The sequence below is a fragment of the Oncorhynchus kisutch genome, linkage group LG11 (assembly GCF_002021735.2).
Source record: "Oncorhynchus kisutch isolate 150728-3 linkage group LG11, Okis_V2, whole genome shotgun sequence".
Classification (NCBI taxonomy): Eukaryota; Metazoa; Chordata; class Actinopteri; order Salmoniformes; family Salmonidae; genus Oncorhynchus; species Oncorhynchus kisutch.
In genome coordinates, this window is record NC_034184.2 from 73,073,272 (window position 1) to 73,092,374 (window position 19,103).

At 39.4% G+C, this 19,103-nt stretch overlaps 1 protein-coding gene across 12 annotated transcripts in view; it reads left to right on the plus strand.

The window, feature by feature from the left end:
- Positions 1–19,103, plus strand: part of LOC109899286 (LIM zinc-binding domain-containing Nebulette) — a 111,590-nt gene that overhangs the window by 61,632 nt on the left and 30,855 nt on the right. For 5 of the 12 annotated variants that reach the window (XM_031836281.1, XM_031836284.1, XM_031836282.1 and 2 more), the window contains exons 12-37: positions 12–122; positions 510–617; positions 852–962; positions 1,430–1,540; positions 1,935–2,042; positions 2,345–2,455; positions 2,563–2,673; positions 2,797–2,907; positions 3,021–3,131; positions 3,291–3,401; positions 5,100–5,210; positions 5,834–5,941; positions 6,311–6,421; positions 6,778–6,882; positions 7,192–7,302; positions 8,206–8,316; positions 8,475–8,585; positions 11,182–11,292; positions 11,606–11,713; positions 12,030–12,140; positions 12,483–12,587; positions 15,017–15,127; positions 15,229–15,339; positions 16,290–16,400; positions 17,620–17,730; positions 18,217–18,324. The exons of 1 other annotated variant lie outside the window; for it this stretch is intronic. In XM_031836281.1, coding sequence (XP_031692141.1) covers positions 12–122; positions 510–617; positions 852–962; positions 1,430–1,540; positions 1,935–2,042; positions 2,345–2,455; positions 2,563–2,673; positions 2,797–2,907; positions 3,021–3,131; positions 3,291–3,401; positions 5,100–5,210; positions 5,834–5,941; positions 6,311–6,421; positions 6,778–6,882; positions 7,192–7,302; positions 8,206–8,316; positions 8,475–8,585; positions 11,182–11,292; positions 11,606–11,713; positions 12,030–12,140; positions 12,483–12,587; positions 15,017–15,127; positions 15,229–15,339; positions 16,290–16,400; positions 17,620–17,730; positions 18,217–18,324 — 2,859 coding nt within the window. The remainder of the gene's footprint in view (positions 1–11; positions 123–509; positions 618–851; positions 963–1,429; positions 1,541–1,934; positions 2,043–2,344; positions 2,456–2,562; positions 2,674–2,796; positions 2,908–3,020; positions 3,132–3,290; positions 3,402–5,099; positions 5,211–5,833; positions 5,942–6,310; positions 6,422–6,777; positions 6,883–7,191; positions 7,303–8,205; positions 8,317–8,474; positions 8,586–11,181; positions 11,293–11,605; positions 11,714–12,029; positions 12,141–12,482; positions 12,588–15,016; positions 15,128–15,228; positions 15,340–16,289; positions 16,401–17,619; positions 17,731–18,216; positions 18,325–19,103) is intronic. 6 more of the 12 variants (XM_031836287.1, XM_031836286.1, XM_031836288.1 and 3 more) reach the window with 6 other exon arrangements.

Below are 19,103 nucleotides of genomic sequence, written 5' to 3' on the forward strand. Positions count from 1 at the left end.
TTGTGTTGCAGAACAAGTACAGGGAGGCAGGGAAGAGAAGGCTGTCTACTTCCATGTATTCCCTGCTACCAGAGACCATGGAGATTCAACACGCCAAAGAGGCTTCTCTGCTACAGAGTGAGGTATTCTAACTTCAGGTCACTTCATTGGCCTTATTCAGGAACGTGTCTTAAGTGTGAAGGCAATCATCATTTATAATCAACATTTACAAACAACATGGACATTGATGACAACACAAGGTCACACCAACAGCCATAGACAACAGTGAAAATGTGAGGCGAGGGGAGGCGTGTTACGGTGTAGGATAGGTCCTAGTGTGTCCGCACCTTTGAAAAGAATGGAATTAAAGGCTCTAGCCCTTTAAAAGTGTATTTAGTGTGATACCCGCCTAAACCCAAGACAGTCAATGCCCTCTACTCAGTACATTTGAAAGAAAATGTTGAAGTGTTGAGCCTGAATTCAATTAGAACGTTGTCATTAGTTGCTGTTCTCTGTGTCTTCCTTTTCAGATGAAATACAAAGAGTTAAGCAAAGGTACTCTGTCCTCCCTCTACTCTCTACTCCCAGAGACCACAGAGATCCAGTTTGCCAGAGAAATGACAGAGATGCAGAGCGAGGTGTGTATTCATTTGTAAAGTCAGGGAAGCATTTACTGCAACTATAGTCTCAGAGCTATTTCAAGGTTTAGAACACCCCAAAATAAAAGTTTGTGAGATGTTTTGTGTACCTCAGAAGTGGTCTAAAGTTAAGCTCAGCCTCAGTCAATATTACATGTTGTGCAGATTGAAGCTTGCTTATTGTCTATGCCTGGGTTTTAAAAAATTGAGTATTTTTGCATTGTCATCCTTCAGAACAAATACAAAGAAAGTGGCAAAAGGAATTCCTCCAGTTGCATTTACTCTCAACTAGCAGAGACCCCTGAGACCCATTTTGCTAAAGCTGTGTCAGAACTCCAGAGTGAGGTATGGACATCAAGAACACAAAAATCAAAGCCAAATGTTAGGTAACACTTTACTTGAGCGTTATTACTTACATAAGGACGTCATAGCCCATACATATCACATTCATAAGCAATGACATAAGCCTTTCATAATTGTATATGTCAAAAACAGCATAATAAAAAAAAGATCAACTTGCGGTTGTTGGCATTTGACGTCAGCGTTTATGAAATACTTATATATTTGTGTTATGAATGTGTTATGAATGTGTTATGAAAGCCTTATGTAGACCCATTTCAATTGTACATTTTTTTTATTGTATATTTGGTCCTTTTAAAGGGAAGTCTTTTTTTTTAGCTTGTCCTGAGATATCTGTTATTGTTTTCGTGTCAGATAAAGTACAAGAAGGCAGTCAAGAAGGGAGTTTCTAGTTTTCTCTAGTTTTCATTTGAGGTAACCAATGTTTTCATGTAATGTTTCCTTTATTCCAGCTAAAGTACAAGGAAGGACTGAAAAAGGACACCTCCCCCAGTTTTTATTCTACGCTACCCGAAACAATTGAGACTAATTTTGCGAAACGACAATCAGCAATGCGAAGTGAGGTAAAGAATATGTCTGTGTGTATATGCTGTTAGAATACACAGGGAGTACAATGTGCATTCTCACAGAATGACTACATAAAAAAGGGAAGGTTCTTTTAAAAATAAATTGCTCTGAGTAGAATCTCAGATAAATCATGAATAATTAAATTAAATCTATCATGTATTTTAATTTGTGAATCAGCGGTTGGAAATGTTTCACGTCGCCTCTTCATTATCCAATTTATCAACAACAAAAAACAGAAGGAGTATATTTCTTGATGATTCACAAGGATTTGTAGCACTTTGTTGCATCGAGTGATGTAAAAAAGGCTTCATAAATAAATGTTATTGATTTATCCTCCAATCTTTTTAAGTTCAATCATGTTGACTCAAATTATTTTCCACCATTTTGTAGAAAAAGTATAAAGAGGACAGGAAGGAGAACTCCTTTAGCCTCTACTCTCTGCTCCCGGAGACACCAGAGACCCAGTTTGCAAAAGAGGTCTCCGACTTACAGAGCGAGGTAATTTCACAGCACAGAAGGCCTATGACTCATAGACATGAGTCACTGAATGATTAGAAGAATTTGGTGTTAAACTTTATAATACCGTTCATGAATAATCCATTGTAAATACTTATACATAATAATGCTTATTCATTGTACATGTTTACAAATAATGAAATACTTATTTATAGTTTATAAATACTTAAATGCTAATTCATTTAAGTTATTAGAAAGTATTACAGAAATGTATCATGAACTTCAGAGAATGTTTAAGAAGATTCAGGATCAAGAAACACATATCTCCGTGTCTCCTCCTTCAGCTCAAGTATACAGAGGGGGGGAAGCAGAAGATCTCGACAAGCCTGTATTCTCTGCTTCCCGAGACCACAGAGACCCAGTTGGCCAAGCAGATGTCTGAAATGCAGAGCGAGGTGAACATTCATTCCAAACAAAATCTAACTTTCGTTAAAGTTCACTTTACACTTGTCTGCACAAGGGCCCTGCAATGTGAATTGATAGTTTTCTTGTGGTGTTGCAGACCAAGTACAAGGAAGTGGGCAAGAGGGAGGTGGTCACTTCTTTGTACTCTCTACTCCCTGAGACCAAGGACATCCAGCACGCCAAAGAAGCGTCCCTGTTACGGAGTGAGGTACTATATATTCATTTTCACCATATTTATTTTACCTATCCAATACTTTCATATCTACACAAGTGCCTAGTTTGAGATCATTGAATGAGTGTTAATACAGACTCATCTCTCTCTGTTTCTCAGATCAAATACAAAGAGAGTGGAAAGAAGGACAACTCAACCTCCCTCTACTCTCTACTCCCAGAGACCACAGAGATACAGTTTGCCAGAGAAATGACAGAGATGCAGAGTGAGGTGGCTGGACATTTAGTTCATAACTTCTGTTTTGGGCGCTTTTCTGTGTAATGATTGAGAATTAACCAAAAAGGTAGAATCATTATATATCACAAAACGTTCCTTTTTCCCAGAATAAATACAAAGAAGAAGGAAAAAGGCGTATCTCCACCAGTGTGTACTCTCAGCTTCCAGAAACCACAGAGACACAGTTTGCGAAAGCTGTATCTGAACTTCAGAGTGAGGTTAGCAACTATTATCCCTTACAGTTAAGGGACAATTTTCTTAGATCTTTGTTCCATTTGGAATGATGGCAATGCCCATCAAAATTATACAGATCCTCGAGTAAATTAATTGGAAATAAATACATGAATACAATGCTGAATCTTTTTTCCTCAATTTAGATGAAGTACAAAGAAGCAGGAAGGAAGGGAGTTTCTAGTTCTCTCTACTCCACCTTACCAGAAACAATGGAGACCCAGCATGCCAAAGAGGCTTCCCAGCTACAGAGTGAGGTAGAGTATAAACAGTAATGGGGAGTACTGAACTACATGTTGTAAGAGGTGCATAACTGGCTGCAGGGAAGTCAGGCGCAGGAGAGCAGACATGGGTAACAACCGGAGCAGTTTATTAGGCAAAACAAACTGCACCCAGAAACAACAAAATACGGGTTGAAATAACCCGTCGCAAACCAGTTAGCAATGCACAAACACTTTACAACAAACAATTCCACACACAGACATGGTGGGAACAGAGGGTTATATACATGTCACGTAATGAGGGAATGTAAACCAGGTGTGTGGGAAAACAAGACAAAACAAATGGGAAACGGAAGGTGGATCGGCGATGGCTAGAAGACCGGTGACGTCGACCGCCGAACGCCGCCCGAACAAGGAGAGGAACCGACTTCGGTGGAAGTCGTGACGCATGTACACTACCGGTCGAAAGTTTTAGAACACCTACTCATCCATTACTCTTGTTTCTTGGCCCAAGCAAGTTGCTTGTTCTTATTGGTGTCCTTTAGAAGTGGTTTCTTTGCAGCAATTCGACCACGAAGGCCTGATTCACACAGTCTCCTCTGCACAGTTGATGTTGAGATGTGTCTATTACTTGAACTCTGTGAAGCATTTATTTGGGCTGCAATTTCTGAAGCTGGTAACTCTAATGAACTTATCCTCTGCGGCAGAGGTAACTCTGGTTCTTCCTTTCCTGTGGCGGTCCTCATTACAGCCAGTTTCATCATAGCACTTGATGGTTTTTGCGATTGCACTTGAAGAAATTGAATGTCTTAAAATAATGATGGACTGTTGTTTCTCCTTGCTTATTAGAGCTGTTCTTGCCATAATATGGATTTGGTCTTTTACCAAATAGGGCTATCTTCTGTTTACCAACCCTACCTTGTCACAACACAACAGATTGGCTCAAATGCATTAAGGAGGAAAGAAATTCCACAAATTAACTTTTAACAAGGCACACCAGTTAATTGAAATGCATTCCAGGTGACTACCTCATGAAGCTGGTTGAGAAAATGCCAAGAGTGTGCAAAGCTGTCAGCAAAGGGTGACTACTTTGAAGAATCTCAAATACAAAATATTTCTTTGATTTGTTTGACACTTTTTTGGTTACTACATGATTCCATATGTGTTATTTCATAGTTGTGATGTCTTCACTATTATTCTACAATGTAGAAAATAGTAAAAATAAAGAAAACCTTGGAATGAGTAGGTGTGTCCAAACATTTCACTAGTACTGTACTTGCAAGCTTGGTAAATTATATTTTCAGCGTTTCTTTCTCAACACTGGTATAAAGCTATACTGTACTCACACATACTTGCAATCTCACACATATGCTATCTATTACTCAGTATTTCTGACTATTTAGCTGGTACAGAAAAATGGTACATAAAAAACATATCTATAAATATAGAGTACATATGTTTTTTATTGTCACAAACACTGGATAGGTGCAGTGAAATGTGTTGTTTTACAGTTTCAGCCATAGTAGTACAGCACCCCTGGGGCAAATTAGGGTTAAGTGCTTTGCTCAAGGGCACATCGGCAGATTTTTCACTTTGTCGGCTTGGGAAATTGAACCTGCGAAACTTCGGTTACTGGCCCAACGCTCTAACCGCTATTGCCTTATTATTGGCTATGTGAGTAGAATTCAATTAGACTCAAAACAATGTTTTCATGTGATGTTTCCTTTATTCCAGCTAAAGTACAAGGAAGGACTGAAAAAGGACACCTCCCCCAGTTTTTATTCTACGCTACCCGAAACAATTGAGACAAATTTTGCGAAACGACAATCAGCAATGCGAAGTGAGGTAAAGAATACATATGTGTGTATATGCTGTTAGAATACACAGTATGCAGTATGGGCTCCCGAGTTGCACAGCGGTCTATGATACTGCATGTCAGTGCTAGATGCGTCACTACAGACACCCTGGTTCGAATCCAAGCTGTATCACAACCGGGCGTGATTGGGAGTCCCATAGGGTGGCGCACAATTGGCTCAGCGTCGTCTAGGTTTGGCCGGTGTATGCCGTCATAGTAAATAAGAATTTGTTATTAACTGACTTGCCTGGTTAAGTAAAAAATAAATCAAATTTAATACATGTACAATGTGCATTCTCGCAGAATGACTACGAGTAAAATAGTTATTTGATTGTTTATTTAAATTTGCTCTGAGTACGATCTCAGAGAAGTCATAAATATTTTGATTTCAGGTTATCAAATATTTTTGTTTGTTGGTCAGTGATTAGAAATCTTTCTTGTCGCTTCATATCCAATTTATCCAAACAACTACATGTATAAGTGAACCTTTGGGGAGGCTTTTGTGTGTGAAGCAAACACATAAGTTATTCTCACTGGTGTTTGGCAATGATTTTGTGGGCTGGTCTCAACTATCTCTGGTTCATAAGCTGTCTCTCCATTTCTACTATACCAGATCAAGTATAGAGAAGATACTGAGGAGAACTCTATCAACCTCTACTCTCTGCTCCCTGAGACAGCAGAGACACAGTTTGCAAAGCAGATGTCTGAAATGCAGAGCGAGGTAAATATCTGTTTAAAATCACCAAACATCAACATGGGCAGAATACAGTTCAAACTCGAGTTATTTTACCGTGAAAATCTCCGGTTGACATCAATTCATTGATTTGTGAAAAATATGATTCTCAAAATGTGATATTTTCTTTCGTCAATAACTGAAGCCAGAGAAGAAGAGGAATTCCCTTTCAGAGAGAAACACAGAAAAAACTTTATCCGTCTGACAAAAAAAAGCCTTTTAGTCAGAGATTACCTGTATGTTTTTATTATGTCTACAAAAGTAGCAGTGTCTTTTCAGTGGTGTAAAGTACTTAAGTACAAGTATGACAATTGGATACTTTTTCCACCACTGTTTTTTGTTGCTGTTGTTTTCCAGACAAAATACAAAGAAGCAGGGAAGAAAGAGGCCTCCACTTCTCTCTACTCCACCTTACCAGAGACTTTGGAGACCCAGCACGCCAAAGAGGCGTCCCAGCTACAGAGTGAGGTAAGAACATGGGCTGCCCATCTGATGTTTGTACATTACATTTTTTGTCATAACAAATTCAGAGGAAACCCTTCCTGTTACTGACGAACATCCATTAAATCAGTTTCAAACATCAGTGTGCCTGTCCATCTAATGGAATAAAGCCTGAGCGTTCTAAGATGAAGCAAATCTCTACCTGTGTTATTTGAGTGCTCCAATGCCTTTACCATAAATAACTACACTATTGGATGTTTCTTTAGGGTAAGCCATCGTTTTTTATTCCTGTCTTTGTTGTTGAGCAGCAGCTCTCCTACTTTACTTTGTTTGCTGAAGCACAGAGGCCTACCTCAACTCACATCCATTACTTTGTTTTCCAGCTCAAATACAAAGGTGAGAAAGTCTTCTCTGGTTCGGCTTACTCTCAACTCCCTGAGACGATGGAGACAGAGAGAGCTCGGGAGCTCACAGAGATGCAGAGCGAGGTGAGCATGAATGCTCCTGGCATTAACATAATGTTGTTATAGTCATTCTGTTTGCAACTTCCATTGGCACTCCACATTTCTTCAGACATAAGCCAAGTTCAGAAACAATTCCCCTGGGCACTTGATGTAGTTCTAAAATAAATAGATAAGTATAAGCAATAAGGTAGCAGCTCTACCTTTCTGTCTTTCTAGGTGTATTTTATACCATATTTCTTATACCTATCCAATACTTTCATATCTATACAAGTGCCTAGCTTGAGATCATTGAATGAGTGTTAATACTTACTCATCTCTCTCTCTGTTTCTCAGATCAAGTACAAAGAGAGTGGAAAGAAGGACAACTCAACCTCCCTCTACTCTCTACTCCCAGAGACCACAGAGATACAGTTTGCCAGAGAAATGACAGAGATGCAGAGCAAGGTGGCTGGACATTTAGTTCATAACTTCTGTTTTGGGCGCTTTTCTGTATAATGATGGAGAATCACCCAAAAAAGTAGAAAGATTATACACTATATAATCAAAAGTATGTGGACACCCCTTCAAGTTAGTGGATTCGGCTTTTTCAGCCACACTAGTTGCTGACAGGTGTATAAAATCTAGTGCACACCCATGCAATATCCATAGACAAATTGCCAGTAGAATGGCCTTACTGAAGAGCTCAGTGAAGTTCAACGTGGTACTGTCATAGGATGCCACTTTTCCAACAATTCAGTTTGTCTAATTTCTGCCCTGCTAGAGCTGCCCCGGTCAGCTGTAAGTGCTGTTATTGTGAAGTGGAAACGTCTAGGAGCAACAACGGCTGGTAGGCCACATAAGCTCTGGACCGTCAAATGCTGAAGTGCGTAACGTGTAAAAATCGTCTGTCCGCGGTTGCAACACTTACTACTAAGTTCCAAACTGCCTCTGGAAGCAACGTCCTTTCCTGTTTCAGCATGACAATGCCCCTTTGTACAAAGTGAGGTCCATACAGAAATGATTCGTCGAGATCGGTGTGGAAGAACTTGACTGGTTTCACAGAGCCCCAACTTCAACCCCATCGAACACCTTTGGGATGAATTGGAACGCCGACTGCGAGCCAGGCCTAATCGCCCAACATCAGTGCCTGAACTCACTAAGTGGCTGAATGGAAGCAAGTCCCTGCAGCAATGTTCCAACATCTAGTGGAAAGCCTTCCCAGAAGAGTGGAGGCTGTTATAGCAGCAAAGGGGGGACCAACTCCATATTAATGGCAATAATTTTGGAATGAGATGTTCGATTAGCAGGTGTCCAACTACTTTTGGTCATGTATTATATATCATAATAAGCTACTTTTCCTTTTTCCAGAATAAATACAAAGAAGAAGGAAAAAGGCGTATCTCCACCAGTGTGTACTCTCAGCTTCCAGAAACCACCGAGACACAGTTTGCGAAAGCTGTATCTGAACTTCAGAGTGAGGTTAGCAACTATTATCCCTTACAGTTAAGGGACAATTTTCGTACATATTTGTTCCATTTGGAATTAAGGCAATGCCCATCAAAATGGTAAAGATCCTTGAGCAAAGTAATTGGAAATGAACACTGAATAAAATGCTGAATCTTTTTTCCTCAATTTAGATGAAGTACAAAGAAACAGGGAGGAAGGGAGTTTCTAGTTCTCTCTACTCCACCTTACCAGAAACAATGGAGACCCAGCATGCCAAAGAGGCTTCCCAGCTACAGAGTGAGGTAGAGTATAAACAGTAATGGGGAGTACTGAACTACATGTAGTAGTGAACTACATGTAATTCAACTAGTAATTTAAATGCATTTTGCAGTAGCTTGGTGATAGTTGAACTAAATTCAAATGTGTTTATTTGTCAGGGGCCATGTACAATATGCCATTGCACCAGATTTAGATAGATAGCAAGTTTCCATCTGTAGTCCCTGGGCAGAAAACAATCAACATCATTACATCATTACAATGCTACAATACAAAACACTATTCAAATATCTCTATATATAAAACATTGAAAAATACAATAGACAATAGAATGCTAATATTACATCAGAGTTTAAATGTGCCTTTGTTCTACAGTATCTGACATCTTAAGAGTCTGAATGTTTTAATGTTCACATGACTGGTTTGCCTTTAGCCACTTTTTCAGATTTGCCTTGAAGCTAACAAAGGTACTGCACTCTCTCACACTGGTTGGCAGGGTGTTCCATAATCTGGTTGGCAGTGTTTTCAGTTGTTAACTAGATGGTAACATTACAAATAAAGTTGTGGGGCTTGCTTTAACTTCTTACAAGTATTTTTGTGATAATGGAAGAAGTTGTGGTTGTGGTCAGTAGTTGTGTGGTTTTGGTCAGTAGTTGTGTGGTCAATATTTGTGTGGTTGTGGTCAGTAGTTTTGTGGTTGTGGTCATTAGATGTGGTCAGCAGTTGTGTGGTTGTAGTCAAAAGTTGTGTGGTTGTGGTCAGTAATTTTGGTCAGTAGTTGTATTGTTGTGGTCAGTAATTGTGTTGTTTTGGTCATTAGTTCTGGTCAGTAATTGTGTTGTGGTTATTAGTTGTGGTCAGTAATTGTGTTGTTGTGGTGAGTAGTTTTGGTCATTAGTTGTGGTCAGTAATTGTGTTGTTGTGGTCATTAGTTGTGGTCAGTAGTTGTATGGTTGTGGTCAGTAGTTGTGGCCAGGAGTTGTGTTCAATAGTTGTGGTCTGTAATTGTGTGGTTCAGTAGTTGTGTAGTCAGTAGTTGTGTGGTTGTGGCCAGTAGTTGTGTGGTTGTGGCCAGTAGTTGTGTAGTTGTGATCAGTAGTTTTGGTCAGTACTTTAGTAGCTGTCGTCAGTAGTTGCATGGTTGTGGTCAGCAGTTGTAGTCAGTAGTTGTGGTTCTGTGGTTGTGGTCAGTAGTTGTGTGATTGTGGACAGTAGTTGTGGTCAGTAATGGTCAGGAGTTGTGTTCAGTAGTTATGACCTGTAGCTGTGTTGTTGACCGTGTTACCTAGCCTCAGTGCAGTGGGCAGCTGGGAGGAGGTGCTCTTGTTCTCCATGGACTTCACAGTGTCCCAGAACTTTTTGGAGTTGGAGCTACAGGATGCAAACTTCTGCCTGAAGAAGCTGGCCTTAGCTTTCCTGAATGACTGCGTGTATTGGTTCCGGACTTCCCTGAACAGTTGCATATCACGGGGACTATTCGATGCTATTGCAGTCCGCCACAGGATGTTTTTGTGCTGGTCGAGGGCAGTCAGGTCTGGGGTGAACCAAGGGCTGTATCTGTTCTTAGTTCTGCATTTTTTGAACGGAGCATGCTTATCTAAAATGGTGAGGAAGTTACTTTTAAAGAATGACCAGGCATCCTCAACTGACGGGATGAGGTCAATGTCCTTCCAGGATACCCGGGCCAGGTCGATTAGAAAGGCCTGCTCACAGAAGTGTTTTAGGGAGCGTTTGACAGTGATGAGGGGTGGTCGTTTGACTGCGGCTCCGTAGCGGATACAGGCAATGAGGCAGTGATCGCTGAGATCCTGGTTGAAGACAGCGGAGGTGTATTTGGAGGGCCAGTTGGTCAGGATGACGTCTATGAGGGTGCCCTTGTTTACAGAGTTAGGGTTGTACCTGGTGGGTTCCTTGATGATTTGTGTGAGATTGAGGGCATCTAGCTTAGATTGTAGGACTGGCGGGGTGTTAAGCATATCCCAGTTTAGGTCACCTAACAGAACAAACTCTGAAGCTAGATGGGGGGCGATCAATTCACAAATGGTGTCCAGGGCACAGCTGGGAGCTGAGGGGGGTCGGTAGCAGGCGGCAACCGTGAGAGACTTATTTCTGGAGAGAGTAATTTTCAAAATTAGTAGTTCGAACTGTTTGGGTATGGACCTGGAAAGTATGACAGAACTTTGCAGGCTATCTCTGCAGTAAACTGCAACTCCTCCCCCTTTGGCAGTTCTATCTTGACGGAAGATGTTATAGTTGGGTATGGAAATCTCTGAATTTTTGGTGGCCATCCTGAGCCAGGATTCAGACACAGCAAGGACATCAGGGTTAGCAGAGTGTGCTAAAGCAGTGAGTAAGACAAACTTAGGGGGGAGGCTTCTGATGTTGACATGCATGAGACCAAGGCTTTTTCGATCACAGAAGTATACAGCCTGGGCATGTGTTTTGGGTCATTGTCCTGTTGAAAAACAAATGATAGTCCCAGCGCAAACCAGAAGGGATGGCGTATCACTGCAGAATGCTCTGGTAGATATGCAGGTTAAAGTGTGCTTTATAATTGGCTATTAGTTGGCAATTAAATGTGTCTGAAAAAAATGTTTTCGTGTGATGTTTTCTTTATTCCAGCTAAAGTACAGGGAAGTACTGAAAAAGGACACCTCCCCCAGTTTTTATTCTACGCTACCCGAAACAATTGAGACAAATTTTGCGAAACGACAATCAGCAATGCAGAGCCAGGTATATATGTGTGTATATGTATGTATGTATGTACAATGTGCATTCTTGCATAATAACTACAAGAACATTACAATCTCAGAAAAATCATGAATAATTTGATCACATATTTTGGTTTGTGGGTCAGTGATTAGAATTGTTTAATGTTGCTTCATAACCAATTTTTCTAAAACAACTATAAATTAACCTTTGGGCAGGCTTTTGTGTGTGAAGCAAACACATACATTATTCTCACTGGTGTTTGGCAATGATTTTGTAGGCTTGGTCTCAACTATCTCTGGTTCATAAGCTGTCATCTTCATTTCTACTATACCAGATCAAGTATAAAGAAGATACTGAGGAGAACTCTATCAACCTCTACTCTCTGCTCCCTGAGACAGCAGAGACACAGTTTGCAAAGCAGATGTCTGAAATGCAGAGCGAGGTAAATATCTGTTTAAAATCACCAAACATCAACATGGGCTGAATACAGTTCAAACTTCAGTAATTTACCGTGAATCTCCAATTAACATCAATTGATTGATTCATACAAAATGTGATTCTCAAAATTGGATGTTGCCTTTTTGGTCAATAACTGAAGCCAGAGAAGGAGGAATTCCCTTTCCAAGAGAAACACAGAAACATTTATCCTTTTACTTTATCGATATTCATGTACAAAAATATATATTTTAGTCAGAGAATACCTGTCTATTTTTATGTCTCGAAAAGTAGCAGTGTCTTTTGTTGCTGTTGTTTTCCAGACAAAATACAAAGAAGCAGGGAAGAAAGAGGCCTCCACTTCTCTCTACTCCACCTTACCAGAGACTTTGGAGACCCAGCACGCCAAAGAGGCTTCCCAGCTACAGAGTGAGGTAAGAACATGGGCTGCCCATCTGATGTTTGTACATTACATTTTTTGTCATAACTAATTCAGAGGAAACCCTTCCTGTTACTGACAAACATCCATTAAATCAGTTTCAAACATCAGTGTGCCTGTCCATCTAATGGAATAAAGCCTGAGCGTTCTAAGATGAAGCAAATCTCTACCTGTGTTATTTGAGTGCTCCAATGCCTTTACCATAAATAACTACACTATTGGATGTTTCTTTAGGGTAAGCCATCGTTTTTTATTCCTGTCTTTGTTGTCCTACTTTACTTTGTTTGCTGAAGCACAGAGGCCTACCTCAACTCACATCCATTACTTTGTTTTCCAGCTCAAATACAAAGGTGAGAAAGTCTTCTCTGGCTCGGCTTACTCTCAACTCCCTGAGACGATGGAGACAGAGAGAGCTCGGGAGCTCACAGAGATGCAGAGCGAGGTGAGCATGAATGCTCCTGGCATTAATATATTTGCATTATAGTCATTCTGGTAGCAACTTCCATTGCCACTCCAGATGGCTTCAGACATAATCCGGGTTCAGAAACATTTCTCCTTCAGAAGGAATTCACACCCCTTGACTTTTTCCACATTTTGTTGCATTACACCCTGAATTTAAAATGTATTAAATGCAGATTTTGTGTCACTGATCTATACACAATACCCCATAATGTCAGAGTGGAATTTTGTTTTTAGAAATGTTTACAAATTAATAAAAAATGAAAAGCTGAAATGCCTTGAGGCAATATGCATTCAACTCCTTTGTTATGGCAAGCCTAAATAACAAGTCACATAATAAGTTGGACTCTGTGTGCAATAATAGTGTTTAACATCATTTTCGATTGACTACCCCATCTCTGTACCACACACATACAGTACAATTATCTGTAAGGTCCCTCAGTCAAAGTGAATTTCAAGCACAGATTCAACCACAAAGACCAGGGAGGTTTTCCAATACCTGGCAAAATAGGGCAACATTTGGTAGATGGGTGAAAGAAAACAAAAAGCTGACACTGAATATCCATTTGAACATGGTAAAGTTATCAATTAGACTTCGGATGGTGTATCAATACACCCAGTCACTACAAAGATGCAGGCGTCCTTCCTAACTCAGTTGCTGGAGAGGAAGAAAACCGCTCTGGGATTTCACCATGAGGCTAAAGGTGACTTTAACACAGCAACAAAGTTTAATGGCTGTGATGATAGGAGAAAACTGAGGATGGATCAACAACATTGTAGTTACTCCACAATACTAAACTAATTGACAGAGTAAAAAGAAGGAAGCCTGTAAAGACTAAAAATATTCCAAAAACATGCATCCTGATTGCAGTAAGGCACTAAGGTAATACTGCAAAAAAATTGTGGCAAAGCAATTCCATTTTTGTCCTGAATACAAAGTGTTATGTTTGGGGCAAGAATACAGGGAATGTTCCTGAGTGGCCAAATTACAATTTTGACTTAAATCTACCTGAAAATCTAGGGCAATACCTGAAAATGGTTGTCTAGCAATGATCAACAACCAATTTGAGAGAGCTTTAAGAATTTCAAAAAGAATAATGGGCAAATGTTGCACAATCCAAGTGAGGGAACATTGCAAAGTTTCATCTAAGCTGTGCCAGGCCACGCGAAGAGACGCAAGAGATTGAACTTCACTGAGTTCACCCCATTAGTTTGCACTATATAGATCAATGATTTTTTTGTGATCAAATCGACATTATATCAGCCCCTTTTCAATACAACAAACCAAAACAAATCTAGCTTTGCAAGACTGAGTCTATGATTTTGCTGTAGGCAGAGCCAGAGCACAACAAAGTCTTTCATTTTCATTTTCATCGTTTGTTGATATTCTTTGCTAGTTAACTAGTTATTAGCCCAGTTATAGATATGTTTAGGGCAGCAATGGGAAGTTACTGCTTCCTACAAGAGCACAAAATGTGTAGGCAACATTTCAAGCTGTCTTTGAAAAGGGAGTCAGGTAAAAAACTTTTGTCTTAATTAAATGAGGCAGTGTTGTATTTTGAGTCAGGCTAGAATATGCAAATAAGCCAATAGTCAGAGGGGTAGCCTACATAGTCTAATTCTCTGTATGGTAATAATAATACATTTTATTTTGTAAAGGGATTTCTTGCATCATACAACACAATACAATGCAATTTACAGTCACCTATTTGGCCCATGGTGTTACAGACTAAGTTAAAAAAATCATGAATTAATGTCAAGCCCTTCATAATGTAAAAATGTATAGGCTACTGTAGGCTATATCATAGAAATAAAAAGTAAAATATTAAAATATTTCCATGTGAAAATGTTATGGGATTTGCGCTATTGGTTTTGTTGTTAGGCCTACATAATGCTCAAATAGCCACGATAGCCTATTGGCTAAAACTGTAATGGTACAGCCTCAGTGTTTACTCTAAACGCGAGCCGGAAGTTGCACAAAATTCTCACAACATTCAAGTTTCCACTCACAAGACCAAAAATTAGCTCAGTGCCCAAAACATTAGAGGGAACATTGCCAGAAAGACTCACGGCTGTAATCGCTGCCAAAGGTGCTTCTGCAAAGTATTGACTCGGGTGTGAATATTTATGTAAATTAGATATTTCATTTTCATTTTCAAAACATTTGCTAACATTTTCAAAAAACGTTTTCACTGTGTCACTATGGGGTTTTGTATGTAGATGGGTGAGAGAAAATGATCTATTTAATCCATTTGGAATTCAGGCTGTAACGCAACAAAATATGGAAAAAGTCAAGGGGTATGAATACTTTCTGAAGGCATTGTATCCAATACTTTCATATCTACACAAGTGCCTGGATTGTGATCATTAAACGAGTGTTAATACTTACTCATCTCTCTCTCTGTTTCTCAGATCAAATACAAAGAGAGTGGAAAGAAGGACATCTCAACCTCCCTCTACTCTCTACTCCCAGAGACCACAGAGATACAGTTTGCCAGAGAAATGACAGAGATGCAGAGCAAGGTGGCTGGACATTTAGTTCATAACTTCTGTTTTGTATAATGATGGAGAATCACCCAAAAAGTAGAATGATTATTTAATCACAAAACGTTCCTTTTTTCCAGAATAAATACAAAGAAGAAGGAAAAAGGCGTATCTCCACCAGTGTGTACTCTCAGCTTCCAGAAACCACCGAGACACAGTTTGCGAAAGCTGTATCTGAACTTCAGAGTGAGGTTAGCCACTATTATCCCTTACAGTTTAGGGAAATTGTTCTTACATGTATGTTCCATTTCGAAAGATGCACTGTAATGGAAAACTGTAATTTATACAGTATTTGGGGAATTATCAACAGTAAGTTACTCTGAAAATGTTGTGGGTGAGGAAATAATTGCTGTATTTCGATTGGTACTGTAATTCCACCCCACAGAATAACGTACCGTATCTTTGAAGCCCCAAAAACCTTTTGACCATTAGTGGGTGCATGGTATTGTTGTTTCTGGCTCGTTAACATATTTTGAGGCTTGCCTTGTAAGAGGCTATTTGTTGCACCCCTGAGTGAGAATACTGTACCAATGTAACTCCTATGTGTTTATAGTGCCCCATTCATTTAAAATGTATAGGGGACAGATTGGGGTGGTTGAGCCTTAAATGGTTGAGCATTTTGCCATTAGCTTTTGGTCTGTTTCACTGCTAGTTTGGAAGCCTTTTTTAAGGCCTCTAGAAGTGTAAGTGATATAAAACACTGTATATGAATTCAAATGCTGTAACATGTAAACACTTTACCTAGTAGCCAACCTGCTTGCACCAATCCCTTGTGATTACAGCAAAATACTGTGAAATACAATCTTTACCCTCAATGAATGTCATTCATCCATTCATTTATTTATTCATTCCGATTAAGGCAGCATTTACTATTTTACAGTATAATATAGTCAATTTTACGTTATTGTACTTAGTGTCATTACACAGTACTTGCTTTGATACCATATTTATATTACAGTAAGTTTACTGAAATATGAAATACAGAATTTTACTTGCCACTGAGGTGCCTGTAAGTTTCTGTCAAATTCATGATAACCTCTTTACGGTGTGGCATTGCCCATTACAATTATACAGATCCTTGAATAAAGTCATTGGAAATAAATTCTGAATAAAATGCTGTATCTGTTTTTCCTCAATTTAGATGAAGTACAAAGAAGCAGGGAGGAAGGGAGTTTCTAGTTCTCTCTACTCCACCTTACCTGAAACAATGGAGACCCAGCATGCCAAAGAGGCTTCCCAGCTACAGAGTGAGGTAGAGTATAAAGACATACTGTATTCACAATTACCTGCATATAATCTCACACATATAATATATATGTAGACTATTTAGCATGTAGAAAAGAATGATGATAGTACAATCAAACAGCCTGATTTCATGAAAGAGATGTAACATACATAGTAAATGTACACTGAGTATACAAAACATCAAGAACACCTGCTCTTTCCATGACCCAGACTGACAAGGTGAATCCAGGTGAAAGCTATGATCCCTTATTGATGTCACTTGTTAAATCCACTTCAATCAGTGTAGATGAAGGGGAGGAGACAGGTTAAAGAACGATTTTGAGGCCTTGAGACAATTGAGACATGGATTGTGTATGTGTGCCATTGAGTGTTTTTGAACTACCTATGGTAGTAGGTACCAGACGCACCGGTTTGAGTGTCAAAAACTGCAACGCTGCTGGGTTTTTGACGTTCAACAGTTTCCTTTGTGTATCAAGAATGGTCAACCACTCAAAGGTGGCACAACTGTGGGAAGCATTGGAGTCAACATGGGCCAGCATCCCTGTGGAACACTTTGGACACCTTGTTGAGTCAATGCCCTGACAAATTGAGGCTGTTCTGAGGGCAAAAGGGGGTGAAACTCAACGTTAGGAATGTTTTCCTAATGTTTGGTATACTCTGTAAATTCAAGACACTGAAATTAGTGTGATATGTTATGTTTGGTATGGTTGCATAAGACAGAAGGTTACTTAATTAAGGCAAAAACAACAGCAGGTGGGTGGGATGGGTGTATAATGCAAACATCTAGCAACCCAAAGGTTGCTTGTTCTAATCTCGTCACAGTTAACTTTAGCACTTACTACTTAGCATGTAAGCTAACCCTTCCCCTAACCATAATCTTAACCTTTTAACCTAACTCATAACCCTAACCTTAAACCGAACCTTAACCCCAAACCCTAACCCCTACCCCTCAATCCGTAACATATTTTACAAATTGCAATTCATAACATATCAAACGAAATGGCTGATGGACATCTGTAAATGAATACATACCATACGAAGGGTAACATATCATACTAATTGGAGTGTCCCAAATGTACTTTTACTGCAGTATGTTACGTCTACCCATGAGTCCAGATGAAATGAAAAGGGAAACCTGTGGAAACCAGGTGCTTTATTAATGCTATTTATGTGCTATTAAATTTATCTCAAAACAATGTTTTCATGTGATGTTTCCTTTATTCCAGCTAAAGTACAAGGAAGGACTGAAAAAGGACACCTCCCCCAGTTTTTATTCTACGCTGCCCGAAACAATTGAGACAAATTTTGCGAAACGACAATCAGCAATGCGAAGTGAGGTAAATGCTGTGTGTACATGCTGTACGAATACACAGAGAGTACAATGTGCATTCTCCCCCCAAAAATGTACATTAATAATTTAATTCAGGCTACCGCGTATTTTGGTTGTGGGTCAGCGCTGGTCAATGTTTCATGTCGCCTCTTCATATCCAATATATCTAAATAACTAAAAGGGAAGCGAACACATACTATACCAAGGTTTTCATACTGCTGTTTGGTAATGCGCCACTCGGGCTCCCGAATGGCGCAGTGCTCGAGGCGAAACGACAGACCCTGGTTCGATTCCAGGCTGTATCACAACCGCCCGTGATTGGGAGTCCCATAGGGCGGCGCACAATTGGCCCAGCGTCGTCCGGGTTAGGCCGTCATTGTAAATAAGAATTTGTTCTTAACTGACTTGCCTAGTTAAATAAATAATGCTTTTGTAGGCTTGGTCTCAACTATCTCTGGTTCATAAGCTGTCATCTTCATTTCTACTATACCAGATCAAGTATAAAGAAGATACTGAGGAGAACTCTATCAACCTCTACTCTCTGCTCCCCGAGACAGCAGAGACACAGTTTGCAAAGCAGATGTCTGAAATGCAGAGCGAGGTAAATATCTGTTTAAAATCACCAAACATCAACATGGGCTGAATATGGTACGAACTTGAGTTATTTTACTGTAAATCCCCCATTAACATCAATCGATTGATTCGTACAAAATGTGATGCTCAAAATTGGATGTTGCCTTTTTGGTCAATAACTGAAGCCAGAGAAGGAGGAATTCCCTTTCCAAGAGAAACACAGAAACATTTATCCTTTTGCTTTATCAATATTCATGTACAACAAAATTTATTTTAGTCAGAGAATACCTGTATATTTTCATTATGTCTACAAAAATAGCAGTGGTGTAAAGTAAAAATACTTGAAAGTACTACTAGGTAGGTTTTTGGGGTATTTGTACTTTATTATTTATGGTTTTGACAACTTTTACTTCACTACATTCCTAAAGGAAATGATGTACTTTTTACTCCATACATTTTCCCTGATAGCCAAACATTCTCATTACATTTTGAATGCTGAGCAGGACAATACAATTGTCTAATTCACACACTTATCAAAAGAACATAACTGGTCATCCCTACAGCCTCTTATCTGTTGGACCCACTAAACGCATACTTCGTTTGTAAATGATGTCTGAGTGTTGGAGGATGCCGCTGGCTATCCGTAAATAAATAAAAAAACAAGAAAATGATGCCGTCTGGTTTGCTTAATATAAGGATTTCAAAATGATTTTTACTTTTACTTTTGATTCTTAAGTATATTTGATCATTTACTTTTGATACTTAAGTATATTTAAAACCAAACCAAATCAAATCAAATCAAGTCAA